Here is a 14,877-nt window from a genome sequence, read left to right on the forward strand (position 1 = left end):
TCTCTCACACTATTCCCCACCCTAATTCAGGCCACATCACTTTTCTCCTGTACTATCACAATAGCATTGGTCTCTAATGCTAGTCTGTCCTTCTCAAATCTACCCCCCACATAGCTTTTAAGATAATCTTTCTAAATAAAACACACGTCTGACTATGCTACTCCCCTGCTTAACAACCTTCAGTCTCAAAGATAAAATACTAACTCTGAAGCTTGAGTATTAAAGTCTTTTATAGCCTACCTTTCCAGATTCATTCACATGACTCCCCTACTACATGTTCTGCTTTTACTTGAGCTTCACATTCCATTTCACAAGTTGTCTCCCATGTCCAGAATGCATTCTCTCCTCACCTCCATGTCTTAGAAGCCTTTGTTTTCTCCAAGGCTCACTTCAGGCCTCATGGACTATGGAGTTTCCAGAGCACCCTGGTTGTTAATGCACTCCCATGCTCCAAATTACACTATTATTTACTGTCACCACTAGGTTGTGCTATTGGAGTGTACAACTGCCTGGCCAGTCCTTTAAATTGGAGTCAAAAGTCACTAGCAGTACCCAAGTCCATTCTTACTATCAGGTACTCAAAAGCTCTGTCTTCTACATTGTGGCTCCCAGGCTTTTATGCCACCTAAAGCAGGGGTTCTTAACTCTGCTGTGAGTGTCATGGACTCTTTTAGCAGGCTGGTGAAGTCTATGGACCACTTCTTAAAATAATGTTTTTAAACATATAAAATAAAATACATAGGATTGCAAAGGAAACCAATTACATTAAAATACATTCTGTTGACAGCAAAATTGCCATCACATGCAATCTAGTGGTGGGGCTAATAACTAAAGTAATTTCAAAGTAATGATGAGCATAAATGATATTTCAAGACATCTGCAACAACTGTAACATGATATGAAAATATCTGTGATTTTTATTGATGACAAAGTACCAGGCACTATCACAATACTATCATGGTCATTTGCCTACATTCATAATTGGAGGGAAAGATTTCACTTAGAGGTTAGTAAAAATTAAAATACAAATTTTCCCCATCCAAGTCCACCAGACCTCTCAAATCTACCTATGGACATGGATCCCAGGTTTAAAAACACAAAACAAAACCCTGATCTAGAGATATGCATGTATATTAGTCTCTTAGCTTGTGTACTGACTACATTCTTTCACATGTCAATCAAAAGCTTCTGCCCTTTTAAAGGTCATTCTCTTAGTAAGCAGTTTAATTGTATTAAATAAATGGGCAGTAAAAACAGAAGGATTGCTTGAATGTAACACCAATTTCATTACCAATTTCATTCACTCCCAGATCCAGTTCTCCCTGATCTTCTCTCCACTCCTCCCCACCCTCCACTAAAGGAAAATACTCACTTGGGGCAGCCTTTCTTTTCCCATCAGTGGCAGCCTCCCTAGTCAGGGAAGGTCTAGATCACAGGACCACAGGAAGTGAGTATCAGACCACAAACATTCCAGCTCTCATGCTACAGCTTGGGACACAGGGAAAAACAATCTAATCTCAACATCAGGGCAGCACCTGGAAGTCTGGAAATCCCCTTTCACTCTTCTGGGATTTCATCTGCTGCTTGCTTCCTGGGGGCAATCTGAAGCCTCCTCTCACTCTTACTGTGGTCCTTTTAGCTACTGCCCTCTGCTGCCGGAGAACTTGTCTGTCCTGGAAGCCTAGCCTTCATCTGGGAAGTGTAAATGTTTACATTTTCCTGAGGCTGTGTGGAGGCAAGGAGGCCAAGAGGCTGCTGACTTGTGTTCCCCCACTTCTGTCCTCAGACATTCTAGGGCAGTCACGTGCCTGGCCTCTCCCCGCCCCTCATATCTATTATCCTCGTCAGTCTCTGCACCCAAAGGGCCAATGAATCTACGTCAGTGTCAGGAGGGGCTGCCCTTTTGCTTCTCTGTGTATCCCCAGAGCTTAGGACAATGCTTGGCACAAAGGAGGAGCTTGATAAATGTTTATTGACTATTGACAAGTTATTGTTGTTGTTGTTCAGTCGAATACCACTCTTTGTGACCCCATTTGGGGTTTTCTTGGCAAAGATACTGGAGTAGTCTGATATTTCCTTCTCCAGCTTATTTTACAGATGAGGAAACTGAGGCAAGCAGAGTTAAGTGACTTGTCCAGGGTCACACAGATAGTAATCGTCTGAGGTCATATTTGAATTCAGGTCTGCTTGACTCCAGGCCCGGCTCTCTATTCACCTTGCCACCTAGCTGCCTATAAACCTATTAGGACATATATAAACTAGTCACCAAGCTGTGCTCAGAAAAGGGAATAGGAAGGCAGAAGTCATCTAGAATAGTCTCAGCTTCCATGGTGCTTCTGTTGTAACTTTCCATTGCTGCTCCTGGTGGGCTTGAGAGGAAAAGAAAAATCTCCTTCCCCATTCCCTGCCCTTGGCTGCATTCTTCCTGCACCATGGTCTGGAGAACCAAAAGAAAGAACTTGCTCTTACTAACCACACTATTCTCTGGCAACAATTTGTCCATCCCCCTTTCTCCTTCCCTGCCCTTTGAAATCACCAATCATCTTCAAGTCAATCCCAGTCTGATGCCCAATCAGAGGAGCTCACTGTCCCTCTGCAAATGGCATGGAAGTGCCCCCTTCTGACAACACTCCAGTCGAGGAGCGTGCTGCTAAATGCTTAACACACGGCTCTTCAAAAGTATAATTGACACATTTTAAAGTTTAATAAGGATTATTCACATGGCTCTCCAAAAGTACACTTGGCACATTTTAAAGTTTAATCAGCATTATTCACATTTCCTCCACCATTTTCTTAAGTCTAGAGTAGACAATCAATTAAACAATAAACCAAGTCCTAATTTGTAGCATTTGCCAATTTCTGAGGTGTAAATACTCACTGAAAATTTAGCAGCTCCTTTTCATAAACCAGTGAGAATTGGCTCCAGCATGCCTCTGGTCTAGGTCCTATAATCTCATCAAGTTGATTGAGGGGTTCATCGGGCAGAGCAGAAGTTCTCCTGATCAAGCTCCCATTACATCAAAATGTCACTGTATTAACAAGGGGACTAACATCTCCCTTCTATATCATTTATTTGTGTAAATGTGTCCCTATCACTCACATAGAATGTAAGCTCTTTGGGGGCAGGGATTTTTTTTTCTATCCCCAATGCTAGCACAGAGCACATAATAGGGTTCAATAAACGTTTATTTTATTGTCAAATCAAGGGATGTATGGCTTTAGAAGGAATTTTCTGAGTAGATACGTGTAAGACCCTGGCACTGACAATTGAGAGAGGCAAGAGAGATGTTTAAAGGCAGCCCAGCCTAGAAGCAAGGGGAGAGACCAAAGACCATCCAATGGTCTTTGGAGGGCCAAGGTTTGGACTAGGCAAGGCTGAGGGGTGGCAGGATTTTCCCCAAAGTAGTTCCTTTGGTCAGATCACCTACTTTAATGGCTCAGTCTGGTGGAGGAGCTCAGCTAACTGCCTTGACTGAGGTCTGGCCAGCTGGCCAGCTTCCCTGGACTTGGATGGGGGAAGGGGTGAGGGAGAATGCAAGAAGAAAAGGGAGGTTTGGGGGGGGGCGTGGAGGCTTGGGACTGCTGCTTGGGAGACCACTCTGGATCCTTCAGGGTTAGAGCAGAAGGGCATCCCAGGAGTTGTGGAAGTAGGGACCTAGAGGATTGGATGGTGGTAATGGGGAGGGGGGTGTCATAGAGCCAGAGGTGGGAGGAGATGGGGGCAGAGACCAGATGCAGGGGAGGAGCTGGGGAGGCGGAGGTTGGGGTAAGGGGGAGGAGAGGCAGACGGCTACGGGAGCTTAAGAGGAGAGGTCCAGAAGCCCCAGCTAAGAAGAAGGTGAAATGGGAGAGAGGTGGAGGGGAGGGAAATGGGGGATGGACAGGAGGGTGAGGAGATAGAAGAGTGGGTCAGAGGTGAAGGGAAAAGCAGACATCAGAGACCAATTTCATATCCCTCTTATCCTGGAGGTTGTATCAAGTTTTGGAACTTTTCTAAGGGCTGAAGGCTCTGCCACAGTGGAGCTAGTAGGGGACTAGGGGTAGGGGAAGTCTTTTTACCAAAGGTCAGAAAGTGACTCTGAAGCTGGGAGGAGGAAGTGATTTGGCCCCAGAAAAGAGAGGGCGAAAGGGGGGCCTTTTAGGGGAAGGGAAGTGGGGAAGCCATTCTGGGAAGGAGTTAAACTAGAAAAGATTCATTGTCGGTTAGGAATCAGGAGGCTCTGCAAGGGGAAGAGGAGTGGAATCTTGTTGAGATCAAGATTTCTTGGATTGGACAGCCCAGCAGCAGGCCCCAGCATGCTGAGGGTTAAGCCCCAGCTCAGCCCTTCGGGATGTTTACGTCCTCCCCAAAATATTCATCCTCAATGTGTGCCTCTCCTCGTCTCCCTCTATTCCCCTCCCTCCCCCACAGGCCTTCTCAGTGCCAGGGGCTGGGGGTGGAGCTAGGACCTCTGGGGAGCTGGGAAAGTCCAGGGCACTGACCTGACCCCAGTGGAGGGAGCAAGTGAAGAGTCAGAGGAGGGGAAGGGGGAGGATACTGAGTGGAAGGGGTTGGGGAGAGAGACTGGGCTGAGAAGAGGGGTGGCATGGTAGGAGTAGAGTGGGCAGAATGGCAGAGGGGGTGGGAGGGAAGATGGAATCTGTTTCCAGGGCCTCAGAAACCTGGCCCTGGCTGTGACGTCATTTCCAATTTCTGGGAAGCTTCAGAGAGCAGCTCTTCCCAATCTGTCCTGCTGGGGAAGGGAGCTGCAAAAGGGAAGGCTAGGAAGGGAAAGGAAAGAGGGCTAGCTAGACAGCATGCAGGGACCCAAAATGTCACTTTCAGGAAGGATTCACAGGGGGTAGCTCTTTCTGCACAGTCCCCCATTCTCACCCTACCCCTAGGCTTTGATGGGCCCAGAATAGGGAGGTCTGCAGCTAACCTAGGGAAGTAAGCAGGTGAGGAGGGGAACCCCAGGCTGGCACTAAAAAGGCCTAACTGAACGTCCTGCACTATCTGGCAGCCCTGCCTTCTTTTCTTCCATATAACTCTCTCCTGTTCCCCTGCTGTGGCTCAGGTGGTCCTAGGAAACGAGCTGCAAAGGGCCTCGGAGATCAATCACCCCTCCTCATTTTATTAATTAGGAATCTAAGATCCAAGTGAAACGACTTGCCATGCTTATCCAGTGATCGGTGCTGAGTTTCAAATCCAAGTCTTCTGCCTACAACTCCAGGACGCTACCCACTGTGGCACATTGCTCTTTGTCCTATCAAAGGTGCCCTGGTTGTTCATTTTATTCTGCTTTCACTTTCCTGATTTCACCTGATTCAGGTAGGGTGCAGTCTCCCTTAGGGATGGCCCCATCTAAGGCCACATCAACCCCTCCTCCCCAATCCATTACTCTTTCCCCTTCTGGGCCTTGCTTCTCCCCATACAACTAAAGAACCAGGACCATCAGGGAACCATGCCATTGAGTCTGGGTGACAGAAGTGACGAGGATGGAGCAGAGGGTGGAGGGAATGTGGAGAGTGTGAGATTTGGCAGGAGGATCTTGCTGTCATGGACACATCCTGATCCGTTACAGGTGCCTGGCCCAGGTCCAGAGGACTGTGATGTGCAGAAAAGAAATGAGGCAGTTGCTGTTGCCCCTTGCCCTGTGGCTCAGTGCTCTGGGGCCCACAGGAACCAGGGGGGATGAGCTCTCGGTGCTACAACAACGGGGCTTGCAGGTGGCTTTGGAGAAGTTCCACAATCACCCACCTGTGCAGTGGGCATTCAAGGAGATCGGTGTGGACAGTGCCAGCGACATGGTGGGTGGGAGGGACCCCACTGGCCTAAATGAGGGTGGGGAGGGATATAATGAGAGAAGAATTCTCCACTTTGCTCTGGGAGGGGTGCATTCTGGGGTTTCACCCCAGAGATATCAGTATTTCTCCAGCAAGTTTTTTGTTGTTTTTGTTTTTATGCAAAGGCATTTAATGAAATAACACAGTGGGGGGAAAAAGTCACAATAGAACATTACCCCACCCAAACCTAGAGCACACTTTTCTCACAGATGCACAAGCTCACCATGAAAATAGTGAGCACACATGTAGAAGACATATGGCCAGGGCCCATGTTTGACCTGCTATCTATTGATGTAGGACCACTGATGCCTGGTGATAGCATCAGATGCCCAGCAGGCAAGTTTGAAAATGAAGAGACTTTAGGGCCACAGATTTAGAGCTGGAAAGGACCTCAGAGGTAATTTAGTTCGATGGTCTCATTTTATAGATAAGAAAATCGAGGCCTACAGAGATAGTCTCTTGCCTAAGATCACAGATAGTAAGTGGCAGAGCCAGAATTTGAACCAAGGTTCTCTGGTTACAAATACAGTACTCTTTCCATTGTACCATACTTGGATGTCATCTTCTCACAGCCATCTCACTTGAGGGAAAGCAATGCAATATAGTTGGGCAGGTAGGTAGCATAGTGGATAGAGTGTCAGGCTGACGTCAGGAAGACCTGAGTTCAAATCCAGTCTCAAACACTTCCTAGCTGTGCGACCCAGGACAAGCCACTTAACTCTGTTTGCCTCAGTTTCCTCATCTGTAAAATGAACTGGAAAGGGAAATGGCAAACCACTCTAGTATCTTTGCCAAGAAAACCCCAAAAGGGGTCACAAAGAGTCAAACATGACTGAAAAACTAAACAATGCAATATAGTACCATATAAAGCAGTACAATGCAACCAACATTTATTAAATACCTACCGTTTACAGAACACTGTGCTAGGCATGGGGGGGAAGGTAAGATAATGCCTCTAACCCCAATGAAGCCTGCAAGTCACAAGAAAAAGGAGGGGAGCAAGGCCACAGGTAGGAACTGCTGATTCACCTTTGTGTCTAACCTCAGTCATTCCCTGGAGGGACATTTGTTCGACTGGAGTTTGGGCTCCAGCAGACCAGCTGCCGAAAGAAGGACTGGAAGAATGCTGAGTGTAAGGTGAAGCCCAATGGGGTGAGTAACGGTCAAGCGTCCTGTGTGTGTTTGTGTGGTTTCAGAGACATAGATCTGAGTCTCTATGTGCTTCTGTGAATATAATGAAACATGTCTGTCTGTATATAATGGGACATAGGAATGTACGCATGCCTGCATATATAATGGATCACTGTGTCAAAATGTGTGTATACATGATACATCTCTGTGTCTACATATTGGCATATGCCTTTGAGTGTATTGTGTATACACAGTGGAACCTGCGTCTTTTGTGTGTGTCTCGAAATGTAACTGGACATGCACTGTACATGTGTAATAGAGAAATGGTGGGGGGGGTGTCTATATAATAGAACATGTGCCTCTTTTGTGTATGTCAGAGAGACAGCATGAGAAGGGTAGCTATGGGAATATGTGGCTCTTGTGTGTGTAATAGTATGACTTGGGGGAAAGGAAGAATAATGAGAAGCCTTGAGGAGAGAGACCTCATCTTAGAAGGCAAGGACAATGGCAGGGTATTGGGAGTGAGTGGGGAGGGGTGGACCAAGAGCTATCTGGAAGTTGAGCCACTTTCAAATGAGTCCCTTGGATAGGTGAAGGTAGGAATGAGCTTAGTCTTCAAGAGTAAAGGTGAGGAAATAGGACTGTTTATATGGGGAGCAATTCTGGTGTAGTAATCAGACAGGTCCTGGGTGAAGCCTTGCTTTGAGGTCTCCAGATAGTGAGGTTGATTCTACCTACCACTTCTAGGTTTCACGACATTGGAGAGGCTCAAGGCAAAGGATTTGGTTTGGGACCTTCCAGGACTACTGAACTCCCTAGGCTTGCCTGATCCTTGAAAATGAGGGTGCCCCAGATCGAGCCCACTGGGTGAACCTGAGACTGAACTAATACAGACCTAAATCCCAGAGCTTAACCAGAACCAATCCAGTTTAGGGGAAGCTATGTGATATAGTGGAGGGAACATTGGACCAGATATCTATGGACTTCAATTCTAGGCATAGCTCTGCTACTGAGTCCCTCAGTAACCATAGGCAAATCACTTAACCTCTCTAGGGCTCAATTTCTGGACCTATAAAATGAGGGGGGTTGGATTAAATCATTTCTAAGATCTCAAAGTCCTAGGATGGAGGAGGTTCTGGGCATAAGTGTTCCACTTATTCTTGACGAACCTGTCCATCAGTAATCCTACCCTCTCCTCAATCTCTGGTACCCTTTAGCCAAGAAATAAGCCTGTTGACTCCAGTGCTCTCTGTCTCAGCACAGCTGACCCCATATATCCCCCACCCCACCCCATAGCCAAATGTCTCTTCCCACAACAGTTCTAACCTGCCATGTCCTCAGTGGCATTCCCTGGTACTAACTCATCTATTATATGGCCAGTGTGGCATAGGAGAAAGAGTGCTGGATTGGAAGTCAGAGGACCTGAGTTTGACTTCCAGCTCTGCCACTTACTACTTGAGTGACCTTGAGCAAGTCACTTCTTCTTTGGGCCTCAGTTTCCTCATCTATAAAATGAAGAGGTAGAACTAGATCTCTAAGATCCCTTCCAGCTATAGATCTATAATCCTTTGACTTATGATCCTATGATCCCAGCGGAAGAGGAACTGTTTGGCTTGCATCAAGTTTGATTCCAAGGATCGGATCCTGAAACAGATGATTCACTGCCCCATTGGGACCCCGTTGAGTCAAAGGGTAAGCCTTGATGCTTTGTTTCTAAGGCAGGGGGAAGGGGAAGAGTGGAGGGTAGAAGAGAAGAGAAAAACCATGAAGCCTAAATAGCCCAGAGGAGAGGAAGTGGGTGAAGAGGCATCTTGGACAGCATCCTCTGTTCCCTGAGAGGAAATGGTTTACGTATGTGAAGGGGGCATAGGCCGGAGGGAGAGTGAGACAAGGTCAAGTCAAGGACTTGGCAGAACAGGAGGAAGTGGTTTCCTTTCTGGCCCTGTGGCTGAGACTAAGCCTAAATGTATCTACAGGATCCTGAGGGGCAGCAGGAAAGCCAGTGCACTCAAGTGGAGAGAGCTGGTGAGGAACCCCACAGCTATTACTTCCCTGGCACATATGCCTTTTCTAGGAGTCACAGCTCTGGCTGAATCCTAAGCAGGTAAGAACCTCTGAGGGAAGGAAAAACAAAACTGCATACTGGGCAGGGTTTGCCAGGGAGGATGGGTTTAAGAATTGAGAATAAAGCTAGGATTTGGATCCAACACTGAGAATGGGGTCAAGATAGAGAACAGAGTTGGGCATTGGGGAACTCAGTATTAGGGATGGGAATGGCTTTAAGAATTTCTTTTTCATCCTTAACTCAAGAATTTCTCTTCTCTCTAGGGTGTTACGTTGCTTTCAATCCTTTTGAAAACCAATGAATAGTGCAAAGGCTCCCCACCCACCAGGGACAGCACCCCTTATCCCTCCTCACCTGGGAGAAGAGGCCAGGCCCTACTAACCCTGTACACAGCACCCTTGCTTCTTCCTGTCTCAAATAAAACTTCCAAAAACTTTGTGCTCCCTATTTCATGTGTTTACTTCCTCTCACAATGCCTTAAAAGTGAATGGGCATCATGCAAAAGGGGTCAGGACTCAGATGAATGGCAGTGACCAATCTCCATTCCTCGGGACTGATGATGAAACATCTCTCAGTGGTGAGGAGACAGACTATGAGGGCAGGAATGTTGCATATGCTGTCAGACGGCTTGCTTTGTCACTGGGTGATATGTTGTCTTTCTTTGTTACAAGGGAAGATTCTCAAGGGGGTGGCAATAATATATTAGGAAATGATTGCTCTTTAAAAAAGCATCAATAAACTTTCAAAAGGGGGTCAAGCTTGGTTGCTACCACTATGGTTACTTCACTAACTTACCCGTACACCTACCCCAATCCTACCCACAAATGGAACAAAGAGCAGACCAGAACTCAAGGAAGGAGCAGTGGAATTTCCAGAACAAGGGAGGTGATAATGTCCTGATCACACCACATCTGGAGTTCTGTCTTCAGATTTGAACATCATATCTTAAGAGGGACACTGACAAGATGGAGTATGTTCTAAGGAGGACAACCAGGATGGTGAAGAGGCACAAAATCATTCCATATGAGAGTGTTTAGCCTACAAAAGTGAAGGCCCAAGAGGGCTAGGGTAGAAAGAACACAATAACTGTCTTCAAATATTTCAAGGGTTCATGTGGAATGAATATTAGATTCTGCTCCCCCATAGAAGGCAGAATTAGAAGCAAAGTGGGGAAATTGCAGTGAGATAGATTTTAAATTCAACGTGGAGAAAAATTTCCTCAGAGTTGTTCGAATTTGAGCCAAGATGGCTACCTGAAGAGAGGCAGACCCTACAACTCCACCATACCTACTCCAAAAAAAGCCTGAAATTCACACCAGATTGAATGATCATGAAATTCAATAATTCAATAAGAAATTATAGCAAGTGAATTCTTCCACTTGACTATGGAGAAAAAAAATTAATCAGAAACCTAAGGTGAATAGGAAAGAAGACAGCCAGGAAAGTGAGTGGAGAGCTCCCCCTAGAAAACCCTGAGGTGGTCAGAAAGTCCCAGAGTGGGGACCTAGGAAGCCCTGGGGAATGACAGGGAGCAGTACAGAGAAGTTACACTCAGGCCTGCATACCCTAGGCTCAGGGTGTCTGTGATGCTTAACACTGTCCTGAGAGGTCAGAGAGGTCAGATCCAGTGATCTGAACCTCAAATATATAGGTGGGGGAAAGGGGTTAGCCCTGGGTTAGCACAAGAACCCAGTGGTCCCAAAAGTGTGAGACCAAGCAGGGCCAACCACTCCACCCAACTGTGTAGCAGGGGACACAGCCGAGTTTTAGCTTAAAGCTCCAATTCTAGAACTAAAGCTGGAGGTGCCTAATCTAAGAAAACATAGAACAGTATCAAAAATTATTGTAGATATTGAGATCTCCCAAAAGAAGGAGTAATTCCATAAAAAAAACTACAAATAGTAATTTAAAGGGAAAAAAATGGATTTCCACAAAGACTACATGAATATGTACAAGAAATGAAGCAAGAAATAAGAAATGAACTAAAAATTTTAAAGGGAAGAATTGAAAGGAGAATAAAAAATTTGGAAGACCGTATGATGGGGCAGGTAGGTGGCACATTGGATGCAGCACCGGCCCTGAAGTCAGGAGGACCTGAGTTCAAATCCGGTCTCAGATCAAACACTTGACACTTACTAGCTGTGTGACCCTGGGCAAGTCATTTAACTCCAACTGCCAAAAAACCTCCAAAAAACAAAAAAGCAAAAACGTATGATAAACCTTATCTAAGAAATGGACTTCCTGAAAACCAACATAGACTAGACAGAAATCAGTGAATCTAGGAGATAGTAAGAAATATTAGAAAAAATCAAAATATTGAAAAAACAGATGATAATGTAAGATATCAGACTAAAAAAAAGACTTGGGGGGGAAAAAGGTCAATGAGAAATAATTTAAGTCATTAGACTTCTTGAAAATCATGAGGGGAAAAAAAGCCTGGATACTATATTTCAAGAAATCATAAATGAAAACTGCACAAATCTATTAGAACTAGAAGACAAAGTGAAGATAGGAAGAATCCATCAATCACCTCCTGGAAAAAAAGGAAAAGTCTCATAAATGTCATAACTAAAATCCAGAGTTCCCCCATCAAAGAAGAAAAATATTGCAAGTATCAAGAAGAAAGTATTTCAAGTACCAAGGAACTACAGTAAAGATCACACAAGATCTAGCAGCTTCTACTATAAATGAGAGGATAAGTTGGAATACAATCTTCCAAACAGGAAAAGATTAAGGCTTATAATCAACAATACCCTACCCTCAAAGCTGAGTATAATCTTATAGAGAAAAAAACATGTACCTTTAGGGATCATCTCTTTCTTTGTACTTGAATCTTTAGCTCCTAACACAGGGACTGGAACAGGGTACATGCTTAGTAAATACTTAATTAATTGAATAAAGGATGTTCAAGCATTTCGGACTCTAGACCCGCCCTCACAACCATTATCCAGGAAAGCAGCTCCACCCACAGAGCAGGCAAGCCAGCCTCACTAAAGTTGTAATTGTCTCCCCTTTGGGGAGAGAAAAGAGGTAGCGTGTGCCAGACAAGTCAAACCACCATCATTACCTTGACCACTATCTCCCTTGATGGAGACAGCCCAGAACCCTAGCCCAAGAATCATGGGAATAGCAGTGTACCCCAGGCCACCAGCCTTGCTTTCAGTGCAATCCACACAGCCATCATTGAAGACAGAGAGCATTGTGAAGAAGAGTCCTACCTACCTCAACACCACCAGCCACAACTGCTGACCAACTGCCATCTATAAGCAGAGGGCACAGGAGTCCTAGGAGTGGCACACCCTCCAGACCACCATGGGTGTTGCTTCTGGCCCAGCCCTCACAGCCATTGTCCCGGGAGGCAATGCCTGTGGACATGCCTACTAATGGCTAACCACTTATCACTCATACAGTAGGCAAGCTAGACAATCTGAAGCATCAAGGGACTACGAGGGATATGCAGGAGGCAGCACATGCCAGGCAAGTCAAACAGACAACACCAACTTGACCACCATATTCCCTGAGGGAGGCAGTCCAGAACCCTGAACCCAAAAGTCTTAGGAACAGCCACGTTTCCTGACAAAAGAGTAATCAGTCCCCTTTAGAAGACGACTAAGAAACAAAACAAGACAGAACTATACAAAACACTAGATGATTATGCTCTCTGCTCTCCAGGTTAGCTACTATAAGTTTTAGCAGAATTTCAGAGAAGAAAGTGACCAAGGAGGGACTATACCGGTCTCAGAAGAGTTCTTGGAGGTTAAGCTGGGCTTTGAAGGATGGATCGACTTTGGATAGGCAATTCTGGGAAAATCTTAGAAACTGAAGGTTCTGCCCTCCACCTCCATCCCTCATCCTCTCTGTCCCAAGACGGGTAACCCTCTGTCTCAGGATCTTTAGAAGGTATGGCCAATTCCCCCATCCCCCTCAGGTCTGTGTTATAGGCAAGCAAGCATCAGATAGGTGTAAGGTACCAAGAAGGCAAAGTAGCTTCTTACCAGGATAGCACATTTTATTTTTCAAGTAGCCTTTACATACTCAGACAGTTCTCCATCACAGCCCTCTAACTGCAGGCAAGGGGGGTAGGGGAGACAGAGAATCAACTTAGGTTCAAGTACTTGCTCTCCTGGCATCAGTCTTGTAAGAGTCGGGGTGGGGAGGGGAGCATAGGACACTCAGGAAGAGTCCTGGAATGCTTGGTTCTCACTTATAGACGGAAAGGAAGAGAGTTCAAGCATAACATCTCCACAAGAATAAGGATCTAGATTGAATTTTCCTTGAAAGTGTGCAGAAAACATAAATAAGAGGACAAAACTAATTGGATACAATCTGTGGGGCCAGTAATGAGGTTTGTGATTGTATCTAGAGTTCTTCAAATCCTGGGGCACCTGGGAGACTTCCTTCTCCAGCCACTGCCCTCCCAACATTGGGGACTGGCTGGGCTTAGAAGACAAAGGAAGTTGTGTCCCCACTGGCAGGTCTAAGGGCCTCCTCTGCCTGGGCCAGACTATCATCAGCCTTCTGGCTCAGCTCTTGGCATTCTTGTATAGTGTCCCGGAACTGGCGGCATGCATCTTCCAGGATGGAGCTGCCCTGGGCCTGTGGTGGCTTCCAGTAGCTGGGCTCCACCCAGGGCTTAGCCTCACAGGGGGGAAGCGTAGAGACGGGCCCTGGGCTCCGGTGCAAGGATTTGTCAAGGTCCCGGCACAGCTGGTAGAATTCACTGCCCTGACCTGACACTCGCTCCCCATCAATGACCTTGAGGCCAGGCAACAGCTCCCCAACTGCAGCCCTGTAGGAAGGGCTGCTGCAGAGTGGGTTGCTAAGCCGTGCCAACGGGTCCTGAAGCCTCAGATGTTCCAGCCGCTGAAGTCCTGCCAGGCATTGCAATTGGCCCACCCCAGCCAGCAAGTTACCAGCTACATTGAGACTCTGCAGGCTCTCACAAGAGGCCAGTGGTTCTAGCCCGGTCAGGCGGTTGGCGGAGACATTCAGTACAGTTAGCTGCCGAAGGGAGGCCAGGGGTCCCAGGTGGGTGAGGGTGTTACCAGACAAGTCCAACCACTCCAGCCCCAAACATTCACCTAGGCAGCCCAGGTCCACCAGTCCCAAACCACAAAGTTTCAGCAACAAGATGGATTCCAGGGAAAATTCACCTGACCAGGCTTTAAGCATCTGGGCTGTAATACGCACCCTATCACCCTCTCCAGCTCTCTCCCCATGGGGCTCCATGAGGAATAAGTGGCTATGGTCTGAAGCCTAAGAAGGCTTCAGTTGTCTGGAGTCTGGTTATCGGGGGTGGGGGGTGGGGGGGGTGAACTGGGGAAAGTGTTAGTCAACGGAGATCTGGCTTCATCCAAGGGTCAGCTCAGATAGTCACTCCTCATGTACACTGTCCCTTGCATCAACAATCAACTGGATGAAGGCCAAGTCCCAGGTCGTCTGTTTCAGGGTCCCTGGGGTGAGAAGACAATCAACATGTTATTGAACTCCTACTACAGAAACAACTTGGTATGACAGAAAGAGCATTAGAAGTGAAGTCAGAAGTTGTGGTTTCAAAACTCAGTTCAGATGCTTGCTCTGTGACCTTGGACAAACCACATCCTCTCTGGGCTTTGGTTCTTATCTGCAAAATGGAAAAGAAAACACCACCACTACCCACCTCACAGTTGCTATGCCTTGCTCAGGTTCCAAGTGCTACAAATGGCTTTAGAAAATGGAGAGACCAGTGTGGGTTGAAATAGTCCCTGTCTTTGCAGATATGTTGGCACTATTTTGGGGGGAGGGATGTGCATCTGGGGAAGGATGTTTCAAGCTGGGAATAGACAGAAAATAGCATAAGCTAAGGGCAGAAGGAA

The 14,877-nt window shown here is 46.4% G+C and overlaps 2 protein-coding genes across 11 annotated transcripts in view; one reads left to right on the plus strand and one right to left on the minus strand.

The window, feature by feature from the left end:
• The window catches only part of LRRC61 (leucine rich repeat containing 61), a 36,393-nt gene that overhangs the window by 5,900 nt on the left and 15,616 nt on the right, over nt 1-14,877 (minus strand). For 6 of the 10 annotated variants that reach the window (XM_020977872.2, XM_020977866.2, XM_020977868.2 and 3 more), the window contains one exon: nt 13,011-14,475. The exons of 1 other annotated variant lie outside the window; for it this stretch is intronic. In XM_020977872.2, coding sequence (XP_020833531.1) covers nt 13,463-14,251 — 789 coding nt within the window. In that variant the 5' untranslated portion in view covers nt 14,252-14,475 and the 3' untranslated portion in view covers nt 13,011-13,462. Of the gene's footprint in view, nt 1-1,372; nt 5,815-11,822; nt 12,552-13,010; nt 14,476-14,877 lie in introns of those variants that run through there. 3 more of the 10 variants (XR_013486065.1, XR_013486067.1, XR_013486066.1) reach the window with 3 other exon arrangements.
• RARRES2 (retinoic acid receptor responder 2) lies at nt 5,593-9,469 on the plus strand. The gene is made up of 5 exons (XM_020977880.2): nt 5,593-5,790; nt 6,874-6,978; nt 8,551-8,649; nt 8,934-9,061; nt 9,286-9,469. Exons 1-4 carry the CDS (start codon nt 5,593-5,595, stop codon nt 9,048-9,050), a joined length of 519 nt encoding a protein of 172 aa, XP_020833539.1. The 3' UTR covers nt 9,051-9,061; nt 9,286-9,469.

Source organism: Phascolarctos cinereus, unplaced genomic scaffold (assembly GCF_003287225.1).
Source record: "Phascolarctos cinereus isolate Bilbo 61053 unplaced genomic scaffold, phaCin_HiC Scaffold_1;HRSCAF=81, whole genome shotgun sequence".
NCBI lineage: Eukaryota > Metazoa > Chordata > Mammalia > Diprotodontia > Phascolarctidae > Phascolarctos > Phascolarctos cinereus.